Consider the following 24,282-nt stretch of genomic DNA (forward strand, 5'->3'; position numbering starts at 1 on the left):
CTTGGCTCTGGTGACCACCGGCCCCTCTCCCCCAATGCTTTTCCTGTCTTTGTTCTTCCAGCTGGTGGAGATTGTGTATTTGGAAGGTGCTGCGGAGAAAGTTTGCTTGTTGTGCAAAGCACAGAATAGATTGAGTTTATTGCATTTAATTTCAAAGTTCAAGGTAAATTATCAAAGAACATATAGGTCACCAGATACAACTTTCCAAAATAATAACAGAGGAATTTAAAGTTGCTGACCTTTTCCACCTCCAATCCTTCGATGTGGACTGGTGCACGTACCTCAGATTTCCTTCTCCTGATGTCAATAATCTGCTCCTTGGTCTTGCTGACATTGAATAACAGGTTGTTGTTATGACAGCACTCAGACAGATTTTCAATCTCCCTCCAATATGCTGATTCATTACCACCTTTGATTCGGTCATCAGCAACCTTGAATATAGCATTGGACCTGTGCTTAGCCACATAGTCATAAGGGTAAAGCAAGTAGAGCAGGGGGCTGAGCACACAGCCTTGTGGTGCACCTGTGCTGATGGAGATCGGGAGGAGATGTTGCTGTAAAACTGAACTGATTGGGGTCTGCAAGTGAGAAATCGAGGATCCAATTGCACAAGGAGCTATTGAGACCAAGGTCTTGGAGCTTACTGATTAGTTTTGAGGAGATGAAGGTATTGAATGCTGAGCTGTAATCAATGAAGAGCATCCTGATGTATGCATCTTCACTGTCCAGATGTTCCAGGGTTACGGGTGAATTTCAATTTAGTAATAAATTTCTAAATGTAAATGAAATAGCAGCTTGCCACATCTCTCAGAACCCAGCTTGGAAAGAATGAGTGGCATGAATACATGTGCAAAGACAAGAATGCTGGTTCTGTAAAATGCATGGATGAAGTAATGCAAAATCCTGCAAATAATATAATTCAACAAACGTAATCTAGCTTCCTTTGCACTGTCTTACAGCCCTCAGATCAGAAATAAATATATTACGAGCTAATTTTGTTTCATTTGTAAATAGGAAATTATATTTAATAAAATTCTTCACCGATTTCGAAATGGCCCATGAACCCATGAACACTATCTCACTATTTTTACTCTCTTTTTGCACTACTGATTTAATTTTTAAAAAATATACATTTCTTATTGTAATTTATAGCATATTTTATGTATGCTACTGTAATATTGCTGCAAAACAACAAATTCCACTACATATGTCAGTGACAATAAACCTGATTCTGGTATGATCACCTCCTTATCATTGAGGGTGTGGGCCTAATGTAAAAGATGTTCTTATTAATTAAACAGACAATAATATTTATTGCTTTATTTATACACCGATGATCCACAATAACACTTTACGTCTGATGAGAATACAGAGTGAAACGGTTAAACAAGAGTCACTAGAAGTCCAGGTGCTTCTTGCCTCTGGCTGCATCACCACATCCTGAGCTCAGCAGTCTGGCTGATTCTGCCACATTCGGTTTGCTTGATCGGCTCACTGTGTCTGACAAGTCTGGAGGCAAATGCAGCCTCTGTTAAAGGAAGGAAAGGAAGAGGCAGACCATTTAGAATATACTATTTCTTTTCTTCAAAAAAAATCATAAATAAATAGAAATTACAGAGAAAAATTGACAAGTATTTCATTTATTTTGAGGTAAGATCATTTCAAACAACAAAATCAACGGGACTTTGTAACTAAAAAATAATTTGCAGTTCCACAGTAACACACAGAAAATACTGGAGGAACTCAGCAGGTCAGGCAGTGTCTATGGAGAGAAATAAACATTCAGTGTTTCAGACAGAGACCCTTCTTCAGGACTGGAAAGGAAAGGGGAAGGGGCCAGTTCCGCACTGCAGTTCTCTTGCTTAGGATGTTTAAAATCACTGTATTTTTCAAATATAGTCATCATTTGAATGTACAAAATATATCACCCAATTTGACACACGTTAAGCTTACACATCATGACAGTCAGCTTGGGGGGGGGGGGGAGCAGAGTCACCAGTAGGGGCAACATAGACTAGTACTATAGTCCCTGGATTGTTGGAGATTGAGGGACGACCTGAATGCGATGTATAAGATCACGAGAGGCAAAGACAGGGTGAATGCACACATTAATTTTCTCAGAAAGGGGCTACTGAAAACAAAAAGGGAAAGCTTAAGATCAGAGGTGGGAGATTTAAAAGGGATATCTGGGGATGTTTTATCATGTAAAGTGCATATTTGAAATGAGCTGCCAGAAATAGTGGTTGGGGCAAGTAGATGAGCAATATTCAAAATTCAAAGTAAATTTTATTATCAAAGTACATATATAGGCATCCGTTAGTCTTGTGAGACCATGGATTTGCGCCTTGGAAGGTTTCCAGGGCGCAGGCCTGGGTAAGGTTGTATGGAAGACCAGCAGTTGCCTGTGCTGCAAGTCTCTCCTCTTCACGCCACCGACGTTGTCCAAGGGAAGGGCATTAGGACCCATACAGCTTGGCACCGGTGTCGTCGCAGAGCAATGTATGGTTAAGTGCCTTGCTCAAGGACACAACAAGCTGCCTCAGCCAAGGCTCGAACTAGCGACCTTCAGATCACTAGACGAACGCCTTAACCACTTGGCCACGTGCCATCAAAGTACATATATGTCACCGTATACAACCCTGAGATTTGCTTTCTTGAAGGATACTCAGTAAAGCCAAGAAACACAATAGAATCAATGAAAGACTGCACCCAACAGGATGGACAAACATCCAATGTGCAAAAGACAACAAATCGTGGAAATACAAAAGAAAAAAATATATAAACGCAATAAATATTGAGAACATGAGATGAAGAGTCCTTGAAAGTGAGCCCATAGTTTGTGGGAACAGTTCAGTGATGGAGCAAGTGAAATTGTCCCGTCTGGTTCAGGAGACTGATGCTTGAGGTATAATAACTGTTCCTGAACCTGATGGTGAGGCTCCTGTACTTCCTTTCTGATGGCAGCAGTATGGAAAAGTGATGGTGCTTTCCTGAATCAGCAATCTGTGTAGATGTACTCAATGTTGGGGAAGGCTTTACCTGTGATGGACTGGGTCACATCCACTACTTTTTATGGGATTTTCCATTAAGAGCATTGGTGTTTCCATACCAGGGTTTAAAAACCATCAAGTTAAGTACAAGGATCGGAGAGGATCAGTGGGCTATGGGCTATACTAAAGGGATGAATAATAGAGACAGGAAAATTATTTCCACTGGTAAGAGAGATTAGATGTAGAGGACATTGCCTCAAAATTTGGGGAAACAGATTTAGGATGGAGATAAGGAGAAAAGAGTAGTGATTCTGTGGAATTCTCTGCCCAGGATGCAGTAAATATTAAACATATTAAATCATTAAATATATTTAAGACACAATTAAATACCTCTCATTACATTTAAGACACAATTAGATAGGTTTTTGAGTAGCATGGGAATTAAGGGTTATAGGCAGGGAGGTGGTGCTGAGTCCATGTCCAGAACAACCATGATTTTTACTGAATGGCAAAGCAGGCTCGATGGACCAGATGGCTGACCCCTACTTGTATCTCTTATGTAAACATGAGCAGATGGGAACAGCTCTCTGGGCATCACAGTCAGCATGGATGAGTTGGGCCGAAGGATGTGTTTCCACGTTGTATGACTTTACGATGCTATGTGTGACTCCCAGCAAACTACAGTTCTCTTCATATAATATTTACATTTGTCTGAGAGTAGAAAGGACCATCCAACAATGTGACACTCCTCCAGTACAGTTGCTGTCAGCTGAGGTCATACGTTCAAGCTTCTGGAAAAGGATGTGGTGTTTGAGTGGTGAATCTGCCGTCAACTGAGTCACAGAGGCAGCTGCGGAATATTTTCTGCAATGAATTTCCTTCGGCTTAGTACGCCCTAAATTAATCAGTCATGGTACCACAAACACTTTAAACCCAATTCCCAAAAACAAGCACAAGAGCTTTATGCTTTGTAACACAATATGCAGCAGATCAAATCGCTTCATATTTATAAGACTCACTCAATTGAATCCCCTATGCATCCCAGCAGAGAGGAGCAGCCAATAACTAAGTGGCAGGCAGTAGATTGAAGGGGAGGACTCATAAGGTGGTAATGCAAGTTGATGATAGCACCTACCACAATATAGCTATCAATACACCATTTTCCTCTACACCATTGTTGGCAAAGTTTTCAATAACACTTAATCCATTTCTGGACTTTCACTCTCATCTCCTCTCCTTCCACTAAGTTAACGATAATTTTTGAAGATTAACTTTATTTGTCACCTGTACATCGAAACAGCGAAATGTACAGTGAAATGTGCCCCTTGCATTGAGGGTGTGCAGTCTGTGAGTGTCGACATGCTTCTAGCACCAACATAGCATGCTCACAGCTTACTAACCCTAACCCATACATCATTAGAATGTGGGTGGAAATGAAAGCACCTTGAGGGCGGTCACAGAGAGAACATATAAGCTCCTTACAAACAGCAGTGAGAATTGAATCCTGATCTTACAGCTGATACTATAAAGCGTTACGTTAACCACTATGCCACCATGCCACAGTATGACCTACTGTAATCCATCATCCATCCCACATTCAAAGTATGTTATTTCTGCTCTCTCCAGCCTGATGCCACCACCACTACCCCACATTACCTCTCCCAAAGGAACTTCTCCATCTATGATTCCTCACAATGCATTCTGTGGACACAATGTTGTCTCCTCTACACTGGAGGAACTAAATGCAGTTTGGGTGATGGCGTTTCATGAACAACTCCACTCAGCCTACAAAAGTGACCGTCAGGTTCATCTCTTTGCTTGTGGACTTAAAGAAACCCAAAGAACACCACCTTATCTTATTACTCAGCAGGTATCATTACCATTTGTGCTATTAAGGCACTTTTGGTCTCCACTTGATCAAATATACTCCTTACTCTCTCCACTAAACATTCCCTGCTTTATCCCCGTAACCTTTGACGCCCTTGTTAATCAAGTATCTTTCAACTTCCAATGACTTGGCCTCCACAGCTGTCTATGGCAACGAATTTCACAATTTCAGATTTCAAACTCAGCAATATTTATTTATTTATTTGGCGATACAATGCAGAACAGGATGTTTTGGCCCAACAGGCCACACTGTCCAACAACCGACCTATTTAACCCTAGCTTAATCACAGGAAAATTTTCAAAGACCAACCAGTACGTCTTTGAGCTGTTGGAGGAAACCAGAACACCCAGAGGAAACCCATGCCATTCACAGGGAAAAAAGAAACTCTTCATAGATAGCACCGGAATTGAACTGTGAAGTCCTAAGTCCCCTGAGTTGTAAATAGCATTGCGCTAATGCTACCAGCTCTGCTTTATTGTTTCATGAACATGAAATATTTTCAGTAGATACACCTATGCTTAAATTAGTTATCTTTTTATAAGTTAGTTATCAATGCATAAATTAATTGCTTTTGCATCCAGACGATGTGAAGGATATGCTACAACCTGGCTTCATGTGGTATCAAACAGGTATTCAAGATTGCTTAATGTCATTTCCAGTACACAAGTGTAAAGATGAACAAAATAATTGTTACTCCAGATTCAATGCAGCACAAAAACCCACAACATAAAGAACACAATAATAAAAAACATAATAAATATAAATACGTCTGACAGCTGATATACATAGATTGTACATCCATAAATCTATACATGAGGTGACTAACAGAAAGGGATAAAGTAGTGGTGGTTGGGTGTGGAGGGGTGGTTAGTGGGTGGAGGTGCTGATCAGCCTTACTGCTTGGGGAAAGTAACTGTTTTTGAGTAATTCCACTTCAGAATAAAGCATTTATGTATCACATTCAAAGAAACCACACATCGAAACAAACAGCCAATATCTGTTTGTTATTTGTTACCGGGCTTTTTCACTTTTGCATGGAGTGCACTTTGTAACTACTTCATACTTTCTGTCAAGAAACAAGCTTACTAACAACTGAATGCAATAATAAAAAGTATTACAAGCATTAAGAACGATTTGTTGACCTGATCAGGTTTGAACCCTCTGGCACTAGTAGACAATTATGCCATAATAATCTCAATCTAAAGCCCGAACAGGTCTGTAATTAGTGGAGGAATCCAATGAGTATACTTGATCTTTCTGAGCTTCCTCTAAGCAACACAAATGGAGGAATGCTAGTCCCTGAACACAGATTTTTATCTCAAGCTCAATAAAAGCAGAGCCACATCCTTATCATCCGAATTCCAAGCATTTTCTGTTTACAAAAAACAGGAGGACAGCTACTTGACAAGTGGGTATCTTCAAGATCACTTGACTTCCAGCCTCTGGGCATAAGCCAAAATATATTACTTGACTTTCTTGGTGTGACAGGACTTCACACAGCGCCAACCTATCAATTACATCACCATGTCTCAATATCAGCTTATGGTTGTGACATAATACCACCAATTTCTAATACAGTATGTAGTAAACCGAAGTCCAGTACTGCAGTTGGTCAGCGTACTTGTTCAAATCACAGTTCAGCTCAAATTACAGCATTCACTCTAGGAGCCTGTGGTCCGTACGTGTCTTCTACATAAACCTTCTGTTCCCAAAGATCAAAATGAAGCAAGGTTCTCAACCTCCACCTGTACATGTACAATAAAATACTAGAGATATGAGTATTGATCTTGGATCAGTTGGTGAATCTGATTGGTGGCTTTTATACTTGGACATAATAGGACGACATCTATTGAATGGAGGGGGAAGGAGAAATCAGACTAAGATATCCTGACTACACAGTTGTTTATGACTAAATAATCAGCTTAAAATAAGAGGTTATGGTGGAAATCTGCAATCACAGACTAAATGACACAGGGTGTTCAAAGATCTGGTTGAATAAGTATATACCTTTTTTTCCCCAAGTGGTTGGTCACAAACTAGAGCAACCCACAAAGTGCTGGAGGAACTCAGCAAGTCAGGTAGCATTAATAGAGGGGAGTAAATAGTTGATGTTTTGGGCCAAGACCCATCATCAGGACTGGAAAGGGAGGGGGAATAAACCAGTATAAGAAGGTGGGGGAATGCAAGGTGAGACCAGGTAAGGGAGGAAGGTGGATGGGTGGCAGACAGGGGGATGAAGTAAGAAGTTGGGAGGTGATAGGTGGAAAAGGTGAAGAGCTGAAGAAGAAGGAATCTGAGAGGAGAGGAGTACAGGGACCTTAGGAGAAAGAGAAGGAGGAGGGGCAACAGGGAGAGGTGATGGGTAGGTGAGGTGAAGAGAAGGGGTAAGAGAGGAGCCAAAATGGGGAATTGAGAAACAGGGAAGGGGAAGAGGGAAGAATTACAGGAAGTTAGAGTGATCAATATTCACGCCATCAGGTTCGAGGCTACCCAGAAGAACATGAGGTGTTGATCCTCCAGCCTGAGAATGGCCTCAGGAGGACATTAACAATATGGGACCCTGAGATTCAGATTTAAAAAAAAACTACAAAAGACAGAGGTTATGTTGAATCTATATAAAACATCAGTTAGGTGTCCTATACTGGATACCATATTCCTGGATGGATGTGTTGATCCTGGAAAGGTGTGGAAAAGATTCACTGGATTGATTAAAGATGAAGGTTTAAAGACTAACTTAATTTGTCATTGAAACATACAGTGAAATGCATTGTTTGCGACAGTGTGCAACATAGTCTGAGATGTGCAGGGGCAGCCCGGAAGTGTCACCGTGCTTCCAGCACCAATATAGCATGCCCACAACTTACCAACCCTAACTTATACATCTTTTGGAATGTGGGAGGAAACCCATGCGGTCATGGGGAAAACATATAAACTCCTTACAGACAGCGGTGAGAATTGAACCCTGATATAGTATTAATGGTAAGACTCTTGGCAGTGTGGAGGATCAGAGGGATCTTGGGGTCTGAGTCCACAGGACACTCAAAGCTGCTGTGCTGGTTGACTCTGTGGTTAAGAAAGCATATGGTGCATTGGCCTTCGTCAATCATGGGATTGAATTTAGGAGCCGAGAGGTAATGTTGCAGCTATATAGGACCCTGGTCAGACCCCACTTGGAGTACTGTGCTCAGTTCTGGTCGCCTCACTATAGGAAGGATGTGGAAACCATAGAAAGGGTGCAGAGGAGATTTACAAGGATGTTGCCTGGATTGGGGAGCATGCCTTATAAGAATAGGTTGAGTGAACTCGACCTTTTTTCCTTGGAGCGACAGAGGATGAGAGGCATTGATTGTGTGGATAGTCAGAGGCTTGTTTCCAGGACTGAAATGGCTAGCACAAGACATCACAGTTTTAAGGTACTTGGAAGTAGGTACAAAGGAGATATAGGGGTAAGTTTTTTACACGGAGAGTGGTGAGTGCGTGGAATGGGCTGCTGGTGACGGTGGTGGAGGCGGATATGATAGGGTCTTTTAAGAGACTCCTGGACAGGTATATGCAGCTCAGAAAAATAGAGGGCTATGGGTAACCCTAGGTAATTTCTCAGGTAAGGACACGTTCGGTACAGCTTTGTAGGCCAAAGGGCCTGTATTGTGCTGTAGGTTTTCTATGTTTCTATCTTAAAGCATATGCTAACCACCTTGCTACCATGCCGCCCAGGGTCCATATTTTTCAGCTGTGAGGTGAGATTGGAAATGAAGGCACCATTCTGTTTGTAGCAAAATCGTTCAAGACTCATTTAGATAGGGCTAATCCCAGTGAAGTTATTCACATTAGTGAGTGCTTCAAGGGTTTAAAAGGGTTATTATGAGAGCAGCGATTGAAGGCTCTGGGTCTGTACTCACTTGAATTTAGAAGAATGAGGGGTGGATCTCATTGAAACCTATCGAATGTTGAAAGGTCTGGATAGAGTGGATGTCGAGTGGATGTTTCCTATAGTAGAGTCTGGGACCAGAGGGCACAGCCTCAGAATAGATGCATGTCCATTTGGAACAGAGATGAGGAGGAATTTCTTTAGCCAGAGGGTGGTGAATCTGTGAAATTCATTGCCACAGGTGGCTGAGAAGGCCAGGTCACTAGGTGCATTTAAGGCAGAGGTTGATAGGTTCTTGATGAGTCTGGGCATGAAAGGTTATGGGAGAAGGCAGGAGAATCGGATTGAGAGGGTTAATACGTCAGCCATGATTCAAATAGCCTAAATCTGCTCCTATGTCTTATGGCTAGGGGCACTATTTCAGAACTGTGCCCAGAGGATATCAGAGGCACTAGAAAAAGAGGTCTTTTATGCACTGAGTCATTACAATGTCATAAAAGATTCTGCAGATGCCGGCAAACTTGAGCGACACACACAAATTGCTGGAGGTACTCAGCCGTCAGACAGCATCTATGGAGGAGAATAAACAGTAGATGTTTTGGGCTGAGACCCTTCAGCAAGACTGAAAAGGAAAAGGGTAAAAGCCAGAATAAGAAGGTGGGAAGAGGTGAAGAAGTACACGCTGGCACATGATAGGTGAGACCAAGTGAGGTGGAAGGTTCCTCTTATTCTCTCCATTCTCCTATGGTCCACTCTCCTCTCCTATTAGATTCCTTCTTCTTCAGTTCTTTACCTTTTCCACCTATCACCTGCTAGCTTATACTCCTCCCCTCCCCCAGCTTCTTATTCTGGCTTCTTCCCCTTGCTTTCCAATCCTGATGAAGGGTCTTGGCCTGAACTGTCAACTTTTTTTCTTCTTCACAGATCATAGATGCTGCTTGACATGAGTTCCTCCAGCATTTTATGTGTGTTCTATCTAACTAATTCAACTGAATTTTTTTGTAGAGTAACTGATTGTGTCAATGAGGATAGTCAAATTGATATAGTCTAAAAAGGCTTTTATCAAGGTCCTAATTTGGAAACTGATCTGAAAGGTAAGATCCCATGGAATCTTGGGAAATTTGGTAAACTGATTCCCAAAATAGCCTTCTGATAGGAGTCAGCAGACGATGTAGAAGGTTGCTTTAGCAACTGGAAGGCTGGGACCGATGGTATATTGCAGGGTTTAGCGCTGGGATCCTTATAACATTCCTCAATTGGATATGGGTGCAGGAGGTGAACTTGTATGTTGACAGATAAAATGAAATTTGGTGCTGTTGTTGACTGAGAAGGGTAGACTTCACCTACAGAATGATATTGCTTAGTTGGTACAATGAGCAGGGTAACGGAAGACAGCATTTAATATTGAAAATGTGACATGATGCATTTTAGATGGACCAATAGGACTCAGAAACTGACAATGAATGATTAGATGCTAGGAGGTAGTAAGGAACGCAGCCCTTTCCGTCATGGGTAAAGCCTTCCCCGCCATTCAGCACATCTCACTTATAGCACTGTCGTAGGAAAGTAGCATTGATCATCAAGGACCCCATGATCCAGGCCATGTCTCTTCTTGCTGTTGTCACGAGGAAGAAGGTACAGGAGCCTCAGTACTCACACTGCCAGGTTCAGGAACAGTTATTAGCCTCAATCATCAAACTCTTAAACAAAAGGGGATAACTTCACTCAACTTCACTTGCCCCTACAAGTTACGGACTCACCTCCAAGAACTCTTCATCTCATGTTCTCAATATTTATTGCTTATTTATTATTATTATCTTTTTGTATTTCAACAGTTTGTTATCTTTGCACACTGGCTGTCTGTCGTCTTTCACTTTATTGGTGTGGTCTCTTATTGATTCTATTTTATTTCTTTGTACAGTGAATGTCCACAAGAAATTTACTCTCAGGGTTGTATATGGTGATATATAAAGTGCCGATAAAAGTATTCAAACACCACCACCCCTTGGAAATTTTCACCCTTTATTGTTTTACAACATTGAATCATTGTGGATTTAATTCGGCTTTTTTTGACACCGATCAACAGAAAAAACTCTTTTGTGTCAAAATGAAAACAGATCTCTGCAAAGTGATCTAAATTAATTATAAATATAAAACACAAAATAATTGATTGCATAAGTATTTACCTCCTTCAAGTCAGTATTTAGTAGATGCACCTTTGGCTGCAATTACAGCCTTGAGTCTATGTGGATAGGTCTCTATCAGCTTTGCACACCTGGACACTACAATTTTTCCCCATTCTTCTTTACAAGTTCTGTCAAATTGCATGGGGATCATAAGTGAACAGCCCTTTTCAAGTCCAGCCACGAATTCTCAAATGAGGTCTGGACTCTGACTTGGCCACTCCAAGACATTAACTGTTTTAAAGCCATTTCTGTGTAGCTTTGGGCTTTATGCTTGGGGTCATTGTCTTGCTGGAAAACAAACCTTCTCCCAAGTCACAGTTCTCTTTCAGAATGAATTAGATTTTCCTCCAGGATTTCCCCGTATTTTGCTGCAGTCAGTTTACCCTCTACTTTCACAACCTGCTGCAGTGAAGCATCCCCAGAGCATGATGCAGCCATCACCATGCTTCACGGTAGGGATGGTGTGTTTTTGTTGATGTGAGGTGTTTGGCTCATGTCAAACATAGTGTTTAGTTTGATGCCCAAAAAGCTCAATTTTGGTTTCATCAGACCATAGGACCTTCTTCCAGCTGACTTCAGAATCTCCCACATGCCTTGGGAAACTCTGGCCGAGATTTCATGTGAGTTATTTTCAACAGTGGTTTTCTTTTTGCCACTCTCGCATAAAGCCGTGACTGGTGAAATACCCAGGCAACATTTGTTGTCTGCTCAGTCTCTCCCATCTCAGCTACTGAAGCTTGTAACTCTTCCAGAGTTGTCAAATGTCTTTTGGTGGCCTCCCTCACTAGTCCCCTTCTTGCACGGTTACTCAGTTTTTGCTCGAGGCAGATTTACAGCTGTGCCATATTCTTTCCATTTCTTGATGATTGACGTAACTGTACTCCAAGGGATATTCTGATGTGCTTTTCGCAGAGTTGCTTGGAGAGTTCTTCGTCTTCATGGCGTAGGTTTTGCCAGGATATTGGCTCACCAGCAGTTGCACCTTCCAGATTCAGGTGTATTTTTACTACAATCAATTGAAACATCTTGACTGCACACGGTGATCTCCATTTAACTAATTATGTGACTTCTAAAACCAAGTAGCTGCGCCAGTGATGATTTGGTATGAATATTTATGCAATCAACTATTTTGTGTGTAATATTTTTTAATTAATTTAGATCACTTTGTAGACATCTGTTTTCATTTTGACACGAAAGAGTCTTTTTCTGTTGATCGGTGTCAAAAAAGCCAAATTACATTCACTGTGATTCAATGTTGTGAAACAATAAATCATGAAAACTTCCAAAGGGCATAAGTGAATACCCTTTATTGGCACTGTATGTATATTTATAATAAATTTGCTTAGAATGTTGATCTTGGTGAATATGTTCCAAGGGTTTCTAAAGGTAGCAGCACAGGTAAATAACATGATTAAGAAGGCATATGGGATTTTTACCCTTTTTAATTGAGGCACAGAGTTTAAGAGGAAGGAGGTTAAGGCACAACTGTATAAAACATCAGACAAAAGCTGGAGTACTGTGTGTAGTTCTACTTGCTACACTATATGAAGGATATATGATTGTAGTGAAGGGGTTGCAAAGGACATTCGTCGACTGAATAAACTCTGCCCTCTTACCTCTTTTCACCTATCGCTTCCCCCTGGGTCCCCTCCTCCTTCCCTTTCTTAAATGGTCCACTCTCCTCTCCTATCAGATTCTTTCCTCTCCAGCTATTTATCTTTCCTATCCACCTGGCTTTACCCATCACATACAACCTTTTTATTCCAGCATCTACTGCCTTCCTCTCCAGTCCTGAAGAAGGGTCTCGGCCTGAAACGTTGACTGTTTATTCATTTTCATAGGTGCTGCCTGACCTGCTGAGTTTCTCCAGCATTTTGAGTGGGTCACTCTGGATTTCCAGCATCTGCAGAATTTCTCAAGTTTATGGGTAAACTGTTTTCCTCGGAGCAGAGATGACTGACAGGACTCCTCGCAACACGCACAAAATGCTGGAGGAATTCGGCAGGCCAGGCAGCATCTATGGAAGAAAGTACAGTCGGTGTTTCTGGCTGAGACCCTTCATCAGGACTGGAGAAAAAAAGAGTGAACTCCCAGTGCCACTCATTTTAATTCCACTCCCCATTCCAACATGTTAGTCCATGCCTCCTCTACTGTTGCGATGAGGCCACACTTAGGTTGGACGAGCAAAACCTCATATTGGTCTGGGTAGCCTCCAACCTGATGGCATGAATATCGATTTCTTCAACTTCTGGTAACCTCCCCTCTCCTCTTCACTTTTCCTATTTTCTTCCCTCACGTTATTTCCTTACCTGTCCATCGCCTCCCTCTGATGCTCCTCCCCTTTTTTCTTTCTTCCATGGTCTTCTGTCTTCTCCTATCAGACTCCCCCCTCTTCAATCCTGCATCTCTTTCACCGATCACTTACCAGCTCTTTAATTTGCTCCTCTCCTCCTCCCGGTTCCACTATCATCTTGTGAATCTTCACCCCTCCACCCACCTTCTTACTCTGACTCTTCATCTTTTTTCTCCAGTCCTGATGAAGGGTCTCGACCCAAAACATCGACTGTACTCTTTTCCTTAGATGCTGCCTCGCTTGCTGAGTTCCCCCGGCATTTTGTGTGTGCTGCTTGGATTTCCAGCATCTGCAGATTTTCTCAGACGTTATCCGAGGTGTTGCTAAACAAATAGTAAAAGTTTAAGAAAAGGAGTAAGGGTTTCAGAGGGGATTTGAAGAACAGCTTTTGTTACACCCAGAGAGTGGTTGAAATCTGGAAGTCAAGGTGCTGAAGGCACATTCACTTACACCAGTTTAGTGTCTAGATGAGTCCTCAAAATGCTAAAGTGTAGAAAAATACAGGCCATGTTTTGGGAAATAGAATAAAATAGGAAATATAGATGGGTTCTTGATGGACAAGTAGGCTGAAAAGCAATCTGATTATATAACACAGCTCATGTTTAGAATGTATGATCTGCGCCACATCACAGCCCCGTATATGTCTTACTGCCAGATGTGTGATCCTGCCTATAGACTGTCTTCTGAGAAATCACCAAATAGTGCAAAAGGTTATGTAAACCAGGTGACAAATTATAAAACCTTTTTGATTTTGCTTGCAAAAATGCTGATGTCCAAAAATTGCTTTAATTCCAGAACCTGACTAATGTATAAGGGCGAGCAGCATCTTGGCTTATTTGGAAATCAGTCAAGCGTAATACCTGAACTTGTAACCCTTCCACAACGTCAATATTCCCTGGCTTCAAGTTACATGTTTAACATCTTTCCCTGTTAGTAATCACTAAAAAAAAAGCTGAAGTAGGATTGTTCCTAATACAATTCAACTACAAGAGAATTAGGTGATGAATGATGTTAAGTAGCTTCAAAATTCAGTTTTAATTATTGTTCTGTACTATTTTTGGACATGTATCGTTCTGGGTAGATACTACTGTAAAGTTTGTAATATTAAGAAGAATTTATTTCAAATAAGCATGCTGCTTTGATTCTGCTATCCAGTTACACAAAGTTGTTCATATTTAATTATCAGTACAACTTCAGCCTAGATAGATAACCGCTTGTTATTAGCACTCAACCATCAGGATAGTGAACCGGTGTGGATAACTTCACTCACCACAACACTGAACTGATACCATAACCACTTTCAAGGATTCTACAACTCACGTTCTCATTATTTATTTATTTATTACTATTTTTATTTGTCCTTTTTGTATTTGCATTTTGCCTTCTTTTGCATATTGTTTGTCAGTCTTTGTGTATAGTTTTTCATTGATTCTGTTGTATTTGTTTGTTCTACTGTAAATGCCTGCAGGAAAATGAATCTCAGGGTTGTATACGGTGTTATATATGCACTTTGATAATATCAAACTAAATGACAAACTTCACATCAAACTAAATGACACGCAGCAACCCAACGATCCACAGCCACAGTATTTAGGAGTCACACTAGATCGAAATCTCTCATACAAGATCCACCTTCAAAATGTTGCAAAGAAACTAAAATCCAGAACAGCCATGATCAGGAAGACAGCAGGAACAAAATGGGGTGCTAACCAGAGTGTCTTATGAACATCTAGCCTAGCACTATGTTTCTCAGTCCCCGAATATTGTTTACCCACCTGGGAGAGAAGTGTTCACATAGACATCATCAATACACAGTTCCATACTTCTATGAGAATAATTTCAGGAGTCCTAAAATCCACACCTGTCCAATGGCTCCCAACAATATACGGAATAGCACCCCCGGAGATCCGTGGAAGAGCAGCTTCAGGAAAATTCTCCAAGTGTATCCAAAATATGCCCAACGACATTCCATTTGGTAGACTCATTAAAAATGCTCTTCCGACTTCCTGACACAAATCCCGAAAACCTTCCTACAACTTAAAACCCCCTGACTCTGGTGACAAACACACTGAATGGCGCCAATACTGGCACAACAACATGCTTCCCCCCAACCCGGCAGAGATCTGATTGACAACCTCACTCGCTCCTCCTGGCTTTACTACAGCTACTGGAAAAAACTGGGCAGCCACAAATAGACTCAGAAGTCAACATGCCAAAAGAGCGCTAACACTACACCGATGGGACACCTGACAAACCCCAGCTTGCCCCTGTGGGTGCCCCAACCCAAAACATCCTCCACCTGGTCCAAACATGCTCTCTCACCAAGACCTGGGATGGTTTTGTCACAGTCCATCGATATAGGCATGAGCTGGAGAAGTGGCTTGACAAAAACCAATTAGAAGTGTGAAGAGAAGAACACTTGCCATACAAAACAACAACAAAACTTTGATAATAAATTTACTTTAACTTTGAACAATGCCAGCTTTGACACAATTGGTGGAATTTTTGGCTTTATGCCAGAATGTTGACTTTTTACTCTTAAAGATTTGAACACAAAATTCCAGACAGGCATTTCAATACAGCACTCAGGCTTTGCAGTGCTGCTGAATGTGCTGCATTTTGAATGAGCCCTTAACCCAATGCCCCATCTGCCCCCCTCCCAATTGGCTAGATCTCCAATTTATTGCCTAATAATTATTGCTCAGTTAACTTTACAAAAGTATTAGTGGGAGCTTGCTGGACACAGACCTGTTCCTGCACAACATACTTCTGACAGTGATTGCACTGCAGAAGTACACAGGTGATGCAGCTGGCATAATGTATCGGCAATTGGAAGACTGGAGTTCAACTCATGCTGCTGTCTGTAAGGAGTTTGTACGTTCTCCTCGTGACCGCATGGTTTCCCTCCACATTCCAATTTGACAGGTGGGCTAGAATTTCTAAGTTGTGGGCATGCTCTGTTAGCACTGGAAGCATGGTGACTCTTGTGAGCGGCCCCCAGCACATCCTCGAATTGAGTTGATTGTCAATACAAACGACACATTTTGATGCATATGTGACACAGTTAATTTTTTTAAAATGATATTTAGTCTGCTGTAAAACAACGTGGGATGATGCAGGTGCCACAGAGATGGACTCTGTCCATTTGGAAACACAATGGGCATATTTTCAATGCATAACAATGCTAAGAGAAATGCAGGCGGCAGCATCAACCACCATACATCATGGCCTTTTGTGGTTTCACTTATGCTTTTGACTATGTTAATTCAGAGAAATCATGGAGCATCATTCCAAAATTTAGCTCTCTGTTGAATTATTTCTTCATCCTTTTATCTGCTGTACAGTGATATACAAACTGTGGTCTAACCTGGTGGGTGTACAAAAGGCCAAATCGCAATGTAGACTGATGTCAAGCAAGCCTGCAAGAATAGGGAGCTCAATATAATAAAAACTGAAAAATGCTCAAAATACTCAGCAGGCCAGGCCACAGCTGTGGGAAAAGGATCAGAGCTAATGTATCAGATTTCCAATACCTGCAGTTCTCTATTCATTAGGGGAGCTAAAAGTGACGACCAGGCCAATATTTATCCTTCATTCTGGTAATAAATGCACTGCTGTTTGTGTGAGATTGCTGTGTAGGACTGGTTTCTACAGTCAAGAGTGATTGCACTTCAAAATCAGTTCACTGGCTGTAGATTGCTTTGGAATATATTGAGGCATTGGAAGGCACTATTTAAATGGAGGATTTTTTCCTTTTGTATGTAGATAAACACACAAAAATACATATTTCACCCAGTCAGTTAATGACACACATTAAATTAAACATATGGAAATGTTTATGTGCACGTTTCCTTACTGCTATTTGGATATATTGTCATATTTATGTATCCTATAAAAAGTCTGGTATCCAGGGTTTATAACAGTATTATGACCCAGTCCCGATGAAAGGTCTTGGCCTGAAATATCGACTGTTTATTCCTCTCCATAGATGCTACCTGACCTGCTGAGTACCTCCAGCATTTTGTGTGGGTTGCTCTGGATTTCCAGCATCTGCAGAATCTCGTGTGTTTATGGCCTAGATGAATCCAGTTTTAATAGTTGCAGGCGTCTTTTTCCCATAGCTTTCATGGCAATGAGATCTTGTAAACTTCTTAAATACTAAACTCTAGCAGGAGTTAATTTGTTAATTAAGAACCAAGTCTAGAATGTCAACATCTTTTAAAAAACAATATGTCTTTTGCTTTTGTGTGCAAAATCCTATTGTAATTGCAGTACTATGATTCAAAGATTCAGGATTTAAGATTGTTTAATGTCATTTCCAGCACACAGGTGTAAAGGAGAATGAAATAATTGTTACCCTGGATCTGATGCAGCACAATAAAATATATTAAGATAAACAACACAATTAAAAACACACAATAAATATAAATACATAAGATAACTTATCTACATAGATTGATTGTATGCCCATAAAATGACACTAGGTGCATGAGTTTCTGTACATGAGGTGACTCCGACAGGAAATGATAAAGTAGTGGTGGTTTGGGGTGTGGAGGAGCAGGTTAGTGGGTGGAGGTGTTGATTAGCCTTACTGCTTGGAGAACATAACTGTTTCTGAGTCTGGTGGCTCTGGTGTAGATGCTGCATAACATCCTCCCTGATGGGAATGGGACGAACAGTCCACGAGTAGGGTGGGTGGGATCCCTCATGATGTTACTTACCCTTTTCCAGATTTCAGATTGTATACTGTATACATTCTCTGACATTAAAATGTACCATTGAACATTTCTGTATATTTTATTTGATGGTGGGTAGGCTGGGGCTGGTAGTGCACTGTGGTAATAGTTGCATTAGGTTTTTCATTCTTACAGATTGCAACAGAATGGGCCGAGGGGAAGAACTATCACGCAGCATTTCTTAAGGAAATGTCAGAGTTCTCTCCCTCAAGGTGGAGGAACTTAAGAAAGAAATACTGCAAATTACAGCGGAAGAGCAGGTCTGACTCTTGAGCTGAATGTCGCACTTTCTGCTTCAGTGCTCCGAACAGCAACTGTTCAGAAGGTAAACTGATCTGACTTTTACCTAAACAATTAGTTAAGAATGGGGGAGGAGGAACAAAATTGCATGGATGTTTGCCCAATCCAACTTGCCAAAAGGCACTTCATCCTTTTAGATGCAGTAAAACCTTTTTAAAGTTGGATTGAGGTGGGTAGCACATGCTTGAGTCTTACAGTGCCAGTGGCCTGCGTTCAATCCTGACACCAGACAGTGTGTGTATAAAGTTTGCATATTCTCCCTGTGATCACACTGGTTTCCACCAAGAGTCCATTTTCTTCGTACATTCCAAAGACGTACATGCTGGTAGGTTAACTGACAGGTGAGGGGTAGATCTGAATATGTTGATACAAATGTTTGAGTAATATAGGATTAGGGGTATATGGGGTGTCCAGCAAGGAGCAGCACCTCTGGTGAAGCAGCTTGTCATGTTCTGGGCCAGTTCACTCATCTCTGGGCCCCACCGGACACTTAGCTCTCACCTGTGGCCCCAAGTAACTGTTTGCACGCAACAGCAGCCACACCCCGGTAACACTGCTTCAACAGGTGAGCTAAACCAGGTTAGAGTAGCTGGTGGGATAGGAACATGCCTGTCCTAGCACGTAAAGTCAGTTCTGGCGGAATGAGTGAATGAGATTAACAGAGAGATCCAATGACCAAGAAGGCAGTTCTGCAACACTTTATAGAGATGAAAGGGCATGATACGGCAGAGAAGTCATGTTCGTCTACTGCAACCAAGGAAGACCCCAGTTTGAGGTGACTACTTGTACCACTGGTCCTGAACTTTCAAGGTCAAAAGAGTGGAACTGTTCCAGTGCAATGGCCTTTTCATTAAAAAAAACCTCCCAGACAAGTCTCCCGTTGTTGTTGGGTACGAAGGACAAACAGACAGGAGTATAAAGAGGTAGTTGATGTTCTGTGAACTTGGGCTGAAGGGCTTGTTTCTGTTTTGTATCACTATGATTCTATGAGTAGAACAGCTTTCACAACTTGTTCTACTAATTTATAACACGCACTCTTAGATTAGAGTTTCATAGAATAGTTGGTTTGAGTATTCAAATATTTCAGCATACAGAGAGGAGGTGCAGAGGCTAACGGACTGGTGCAGAGCCAACAACCTGTCTCTGAATGTGAACAAAACAAAAGAGATGGTTGTTGACTTGAGGAGGACATGGAACGACCGCTCTCCGCTGAACATCGACGACTCCTCCATAGAGATTGTTAAGAGCACCAAATTTCTTGGTGTTCACCTGGTGGAGAATCACACCTGGTCCCTCAACACCAGCTCCATAGCAAAGAAAGCTCAGCAGCGTCTCTACTTTCTGCAAAGACTGAGGAAAGTCCATCTCTCACCCCCCATCCTCACCACATTCTACAGAGGTTGTGTGAGAGTATCCTGAGCAGCTGCATCACTGCCTGGTTCGGAAATTGCACCATCTTGGGCCGCAAGACCCTGCAGCGGATAGTGAGGTCAGCTGAGATGATCATCGGGGTCTCTCTTCCCACTATTACAGACACTTACACCACACGCTGCATCTGTAAAGCAAGCAGCATTATGAAGGACCCCACGCACCCCTCATACGAACTCTTCTCCCTCCTGCCACCTGGCAAAAAGCACCAAAGTATTCGGGCTCTCACGACCAGACTATGTAACAGTTTCTTCCCCAAAGTTATCAGAGTCTTCAATACCCAGAGCCTGGACTGACACCAACCTACTGCCCTCTACTGTGCCTATTGTCTTGCTTATTATTTATTGTAATGCCTGCACTGTTTTGTGCACTTTATGCAGTCCTGGGTAGGTCTGTAGTCTAGTGTAGTTTTGTGTTGTTTTACGTAGTTCAGTGTAGTTTTTGTGCTGTTCATGTAGCACCATGGTCCTGAAAAACGATGTCTTGTTTTTACTGTGTACTGTACCAGCAGTTATGGTCGAAATGACAATAAAAAGTGACTTGACTTGACTTCTTATTGGCATTCACAGTGAGGAAGCAGTTGCAATATCAGGTAAAAGAAGGCAAAAGTGAAATCACAAAAAGGATGCATCTAGGTTTTTACTTAGAATACAATATTAAAACAAGCTTGCATCATTTGAGTTGTATTAAATCATATGTTCATTAATCATCCACATTCTCTCAAATGTCTACATCATTTATGTACTTAGATCACAATATCACATGAATTTAATAGATGAATATGTAAGTTTAACTGGTGCAATTAATTCCGTTTGGAATTGGAATGGGTCTATTATTGTCACATGTACCGAGATACAGTGGAAAAGCTTGTCTTGCATACTGTTCATACAGATCAGATTGATTGAGGTACGCAGTACACTGAGGTAGACCAAGGTAAAACAACAACAGAATGCAGACTAAATTGTAACAGCTACAGAGAAAGTGCACTGCAGATAAACAATAAGGTACTGTGTAAGATCACAATGAGGTAGATTGTAAGGTCAAGCGCCCATCTTATCAGACTAGGGAATCGTTTAATAGTCTTACAAAAGCAAGGCAGAAGCTGCTCTTAAGCCTGGTGGTACATGTTTTCAGCTTTTTGTATTTTCTGTCTAATGGAAAAGGGGCAAAAGAAAATGTTTGGATGGGTGGGGTCCTTGATTTTGCTGGTTGCTTTACTGAGGCAGCGAAGTGTAAAGAAGGGAGGCTGGTTTCTGTGATGTCCTCAGCTGTGTTTACAACTCTCTGCTGGTTTTTACAGCCACAGGCAGTCCAGTTGCCATATGAAGCTATTATGCATTCAGGTAGGATGTTTTCTATGGTGCATTGATAAAAATTAGTAAAGGTTAACACGGATATGACAAACTTCTTTGCCTTCTGAGCAAGTAGAGGCATGTTGAGCTTTCTCAGCTATGGCCTCAACGTGCCTGGGCCAGGACAGTTCCTAGGAACTTGAAGCTTTCAATCTCAACATTGTTGATGTAAACGGAAGTGTATGGCCCCTTTCCTGACATCAATGACCAATTGTTAGTTTTGCTGACATTGAGGGAAAGGTTGGTGTCATGATACCATGTCACTAAGCTCTCTATATCTTTCCTGTACTCCAACTCATAATTATTTGAGACACGGCCCACTACAGTGATATCATACGCAAATTTGGAGATGGAGTTAAGAGTAGAACCTGACCGTGCAGTACAAGGAGTAGAGTAAGGGGCTGAGGACACAACCATATGGAGCACCAGTGTTAAGAGTAACTGTGGCAGAGGTGCTGCTCTTGGAATGATATATCTCAGTCTTGAGCAACATTCTTGTGTCCATATATTTCCAAATGTACAACTTTTTCATGAAACACTGAAAGCTGAAATGGTTACTACGGCTATTAGGAACAAATGATATTATAGCAGGATTAAAATCACCCACGGTTGAGACTTCCATCTTCTTGGCAATGACTTTCTTAGAAAGTAGAATGAATTATTTTGCTGTACAGATGAAATACTATGACATGCTCCAAATAACACAGAAGAAAAAATATTGCTTTAAGTATTCTACTCCACAGGCAACAGTGAGACGTTACTTCAGGCAGTGATATCAGAGAGCCAGAGCCTCTGGGGCCAAATATAAAACCACTAAGGTAATAATATACTGTCTGGTCTTGAATTTGTCAGAAGAAAGCTGAACAGTTGGCTCTCTCTGCTTATAGCTATTGATTCATGTTTGTCCATATAGATAACTATTCCAGTTTAGATATATAGAAACATAGAAACATAGAAAATAGGTGCAGGAGTAGGCCATTCGGCCCTTCGAGCCTGCACCGCCATTTATTATGATCATGGCTGATCATCCAACTCAGAACCCCGCCCCATTCATTCAGTCATTGGCAAAAGCAGAAAGCAATTACTGTAGAAGAAGACCACCACTTCAACATGGAAATACTAAGGAGCACCAACAGGGTGTATGGTAGTGGCACTGCAGCATACGAGTTAGCATACCTAAGTGCCAGAGTGCTTTACAGTGCAGAGATCAAGTTCAATTCCCACCACTGTCTGTAAGGAGTTCGCATGTTCTCCCTGCGACCACGTGGGTTTCATCCTGGGTGCTTTGGTTTCTTTCTTCATTTAAAATATGTATAGGTTAGGGTAGCAAGTTATGGGCATGTTATGTTAGCGTCAGAAGCATTGTAACACGGGCTGCCCCAGCACATATTCAGTCTGTGTTGGTTGTTGACACAAACGATGCATTTCACTGTACGTCAAATGAAGCTAATCGCTGGGCAAAAAGGAGAGCAAATTTTATCTTTAATACATGCTGTTAACAAAGAGCAGTAAGATGTTCCCTAAGCATAACTGCAACATGCTGCACTTATTTTTCCATTGTTTCTGTACGGTATATTTCCTCTAGTTGCATTGAAGCACAACTAACTTATCTTTTCTATCAATAATAGATTTAACAGTACTTGAATTTTCTGATGACAATGTTAAAACAACAAAGACAGATACTGTAACACAACAGTGTAGCAGTTAGTGCCATGCTATTACAACTTGGTGTGTTCCGGAGTTCGGAGTTCAACTCTTGGTGCCGTTCTGTAAGGAGTCTCTGTACGTCCTCCACATGGAACGCATGGGTTTTCCAAGGTGCTCCAGTTTCCTCCCACGGACCAAAGACCAGGTAGGTTAATGGCCTTTTGTAAATTGCCCTGTGAATGGGTTAGGGTTAAATTGAGTTTGTTGGTAGTTGCAGGGGTAGTGTGGCTGGAAGGGCCTACTCTGAGCTGTATCACTAACCAACTAAATAGACAGACAAATAAATAAATAAAATAATAACAGAAAAAAATCCAAGTGCTTCATTGGTGTACTGTCTCAATTTAGAAATCTTTGACAGAGAATGCAGTGCATGAGTTAAAATCTAATCCATTGATTATACATACTATTAGCCATCAAGAATCTGCTCCTACTGTTGTACTTATGAAAAATAAAAATAACACACTACACAATCATGAATTTAAAAGGAAAAATTACTGATTCCTAGTAGTCATTTCACTTCTATTTGGAAGGTCAGAAGCCCAAATGTATATAGCCATATTCTGCTGTGCAGGTCAAAGGACATCGGACTGTGTTTGAGTTTTAGAGATCAGTGAATAAAAAAAACCCCAAACAGCCCTTTAGCAGTCTGTCTAATTTAAATGTTTTCAGCAGGGTTGAATTTAACCAGAGGTAACAGGAAGACAGTAAAGCAGTGTAAAACACTGCAGAAAATGCATATAAATGGTGCTTTCAGCTTTAATACATTGGACTGAAATGGTGAAGCCCCATATTTTTTGACAGGATGTCTACAATAAGATTCCCAAGCTTCTTGTTGGCAAACTGAACTTTAGCAAGGCAGAGAAGTGAGAGCAAATAGGATTTTTATTATGTTTACACAGCACAGTCGCATTAACACTTTACGCACATAATCTGAAAATCAGAGGTCATTTGGAAAATAAGAAACTGCACAAGCACTTTCACTTGAAAAATAAATCAAAGTTGGCAAAATATTTCTTCCATTTAAATTTTAACTAGTTATTTGAAGAACTTAAATCTTTAGTAAGGAGAATCAAGCACGTACAAACTCTGAACTCCGAATCTGTTGTTGAAAATATGTAGCATAAGAGAATTTGACTAGAGAATGCAAGGAAATACAGGTAACCTTGATGACTCAGAAATAACTGGAAAACAATAATAAGCTCGCACCACCTACAAACTGGAAAATGGACCATCAGCCCACTTGCCCAGTAGTCACCTACATACCTTCTCTGAGGATCATCACCCCGTTCTGGTGAAGAGGCCTGTGAGCTTCTGAGATCCCAAGAGCAATACTGTCTGGAGATTTGCTCCTGGTAGGTTCCAGACAAAGGGCGATCCAACTAAGCCCTCCTTAGTACAGCTGGTGGAGGATGTTGACACACCACAACAGCAATGAAGGCTGAGGCAGTGAAGTGTCCCCAGTCACCTTGCTCTC

The 24,282-nt window shown here is 41.3% G+C and overlaps 1 protein-coding gene across 5 annotated transcripts in view; it reads right to left on the reverse strand.

Annotated features, from left to right (window-relative positions):
- Window positions 1-1,213: 1,213 nt before the first annotated feature.
- The window catches only part of elp4 (elongator acetyltransferase complex subunit 4), a 230,912-nt gene continuing 207,843 nt past the window's right edge, over window positions 1,214-24,282 (reverse strand). The window contains exons 10-11 of one of the 5 annotated variants that reach the window (XR_011887814.1): window positions 3,696-3,840; window positions 1,469-1,528 (exon numbers count right to left, since the gene is read on the reverse strand). Coding sequence is in view for 4 of the 5 variants with exons in the window: in XM_072272814.1 (XP_072128915.1) it covers window positions 1,397-1,528 (132 nt within the window). In the remaining variant the exon portion in view is untranslated. Of the gene's footprint in view, window positions 1,529-3,695; window positions 3,841-24,282 lie in introns of all 5 variants that reach the window. The other 4 variants (XM_072272816.1, XM_072272814.1, XM_072272818.1 and 1 more) reach the window with 4 other exon arrangements.

Source organism: Mobula birostris, chromosome 11 (genome assembly GCF_030028105.1).
Source record: "Mobula birostris isolate sMobBir1 chromosome 11, sMobBir1.hap1, whole genome shotgun sequence".
Lineage (NCBI taxonomy): Eukaryota > Metazoa > Chordata > Chondrichthyes > Myliobatiformes > Myliobatidae > Mobula > Mobula birostris.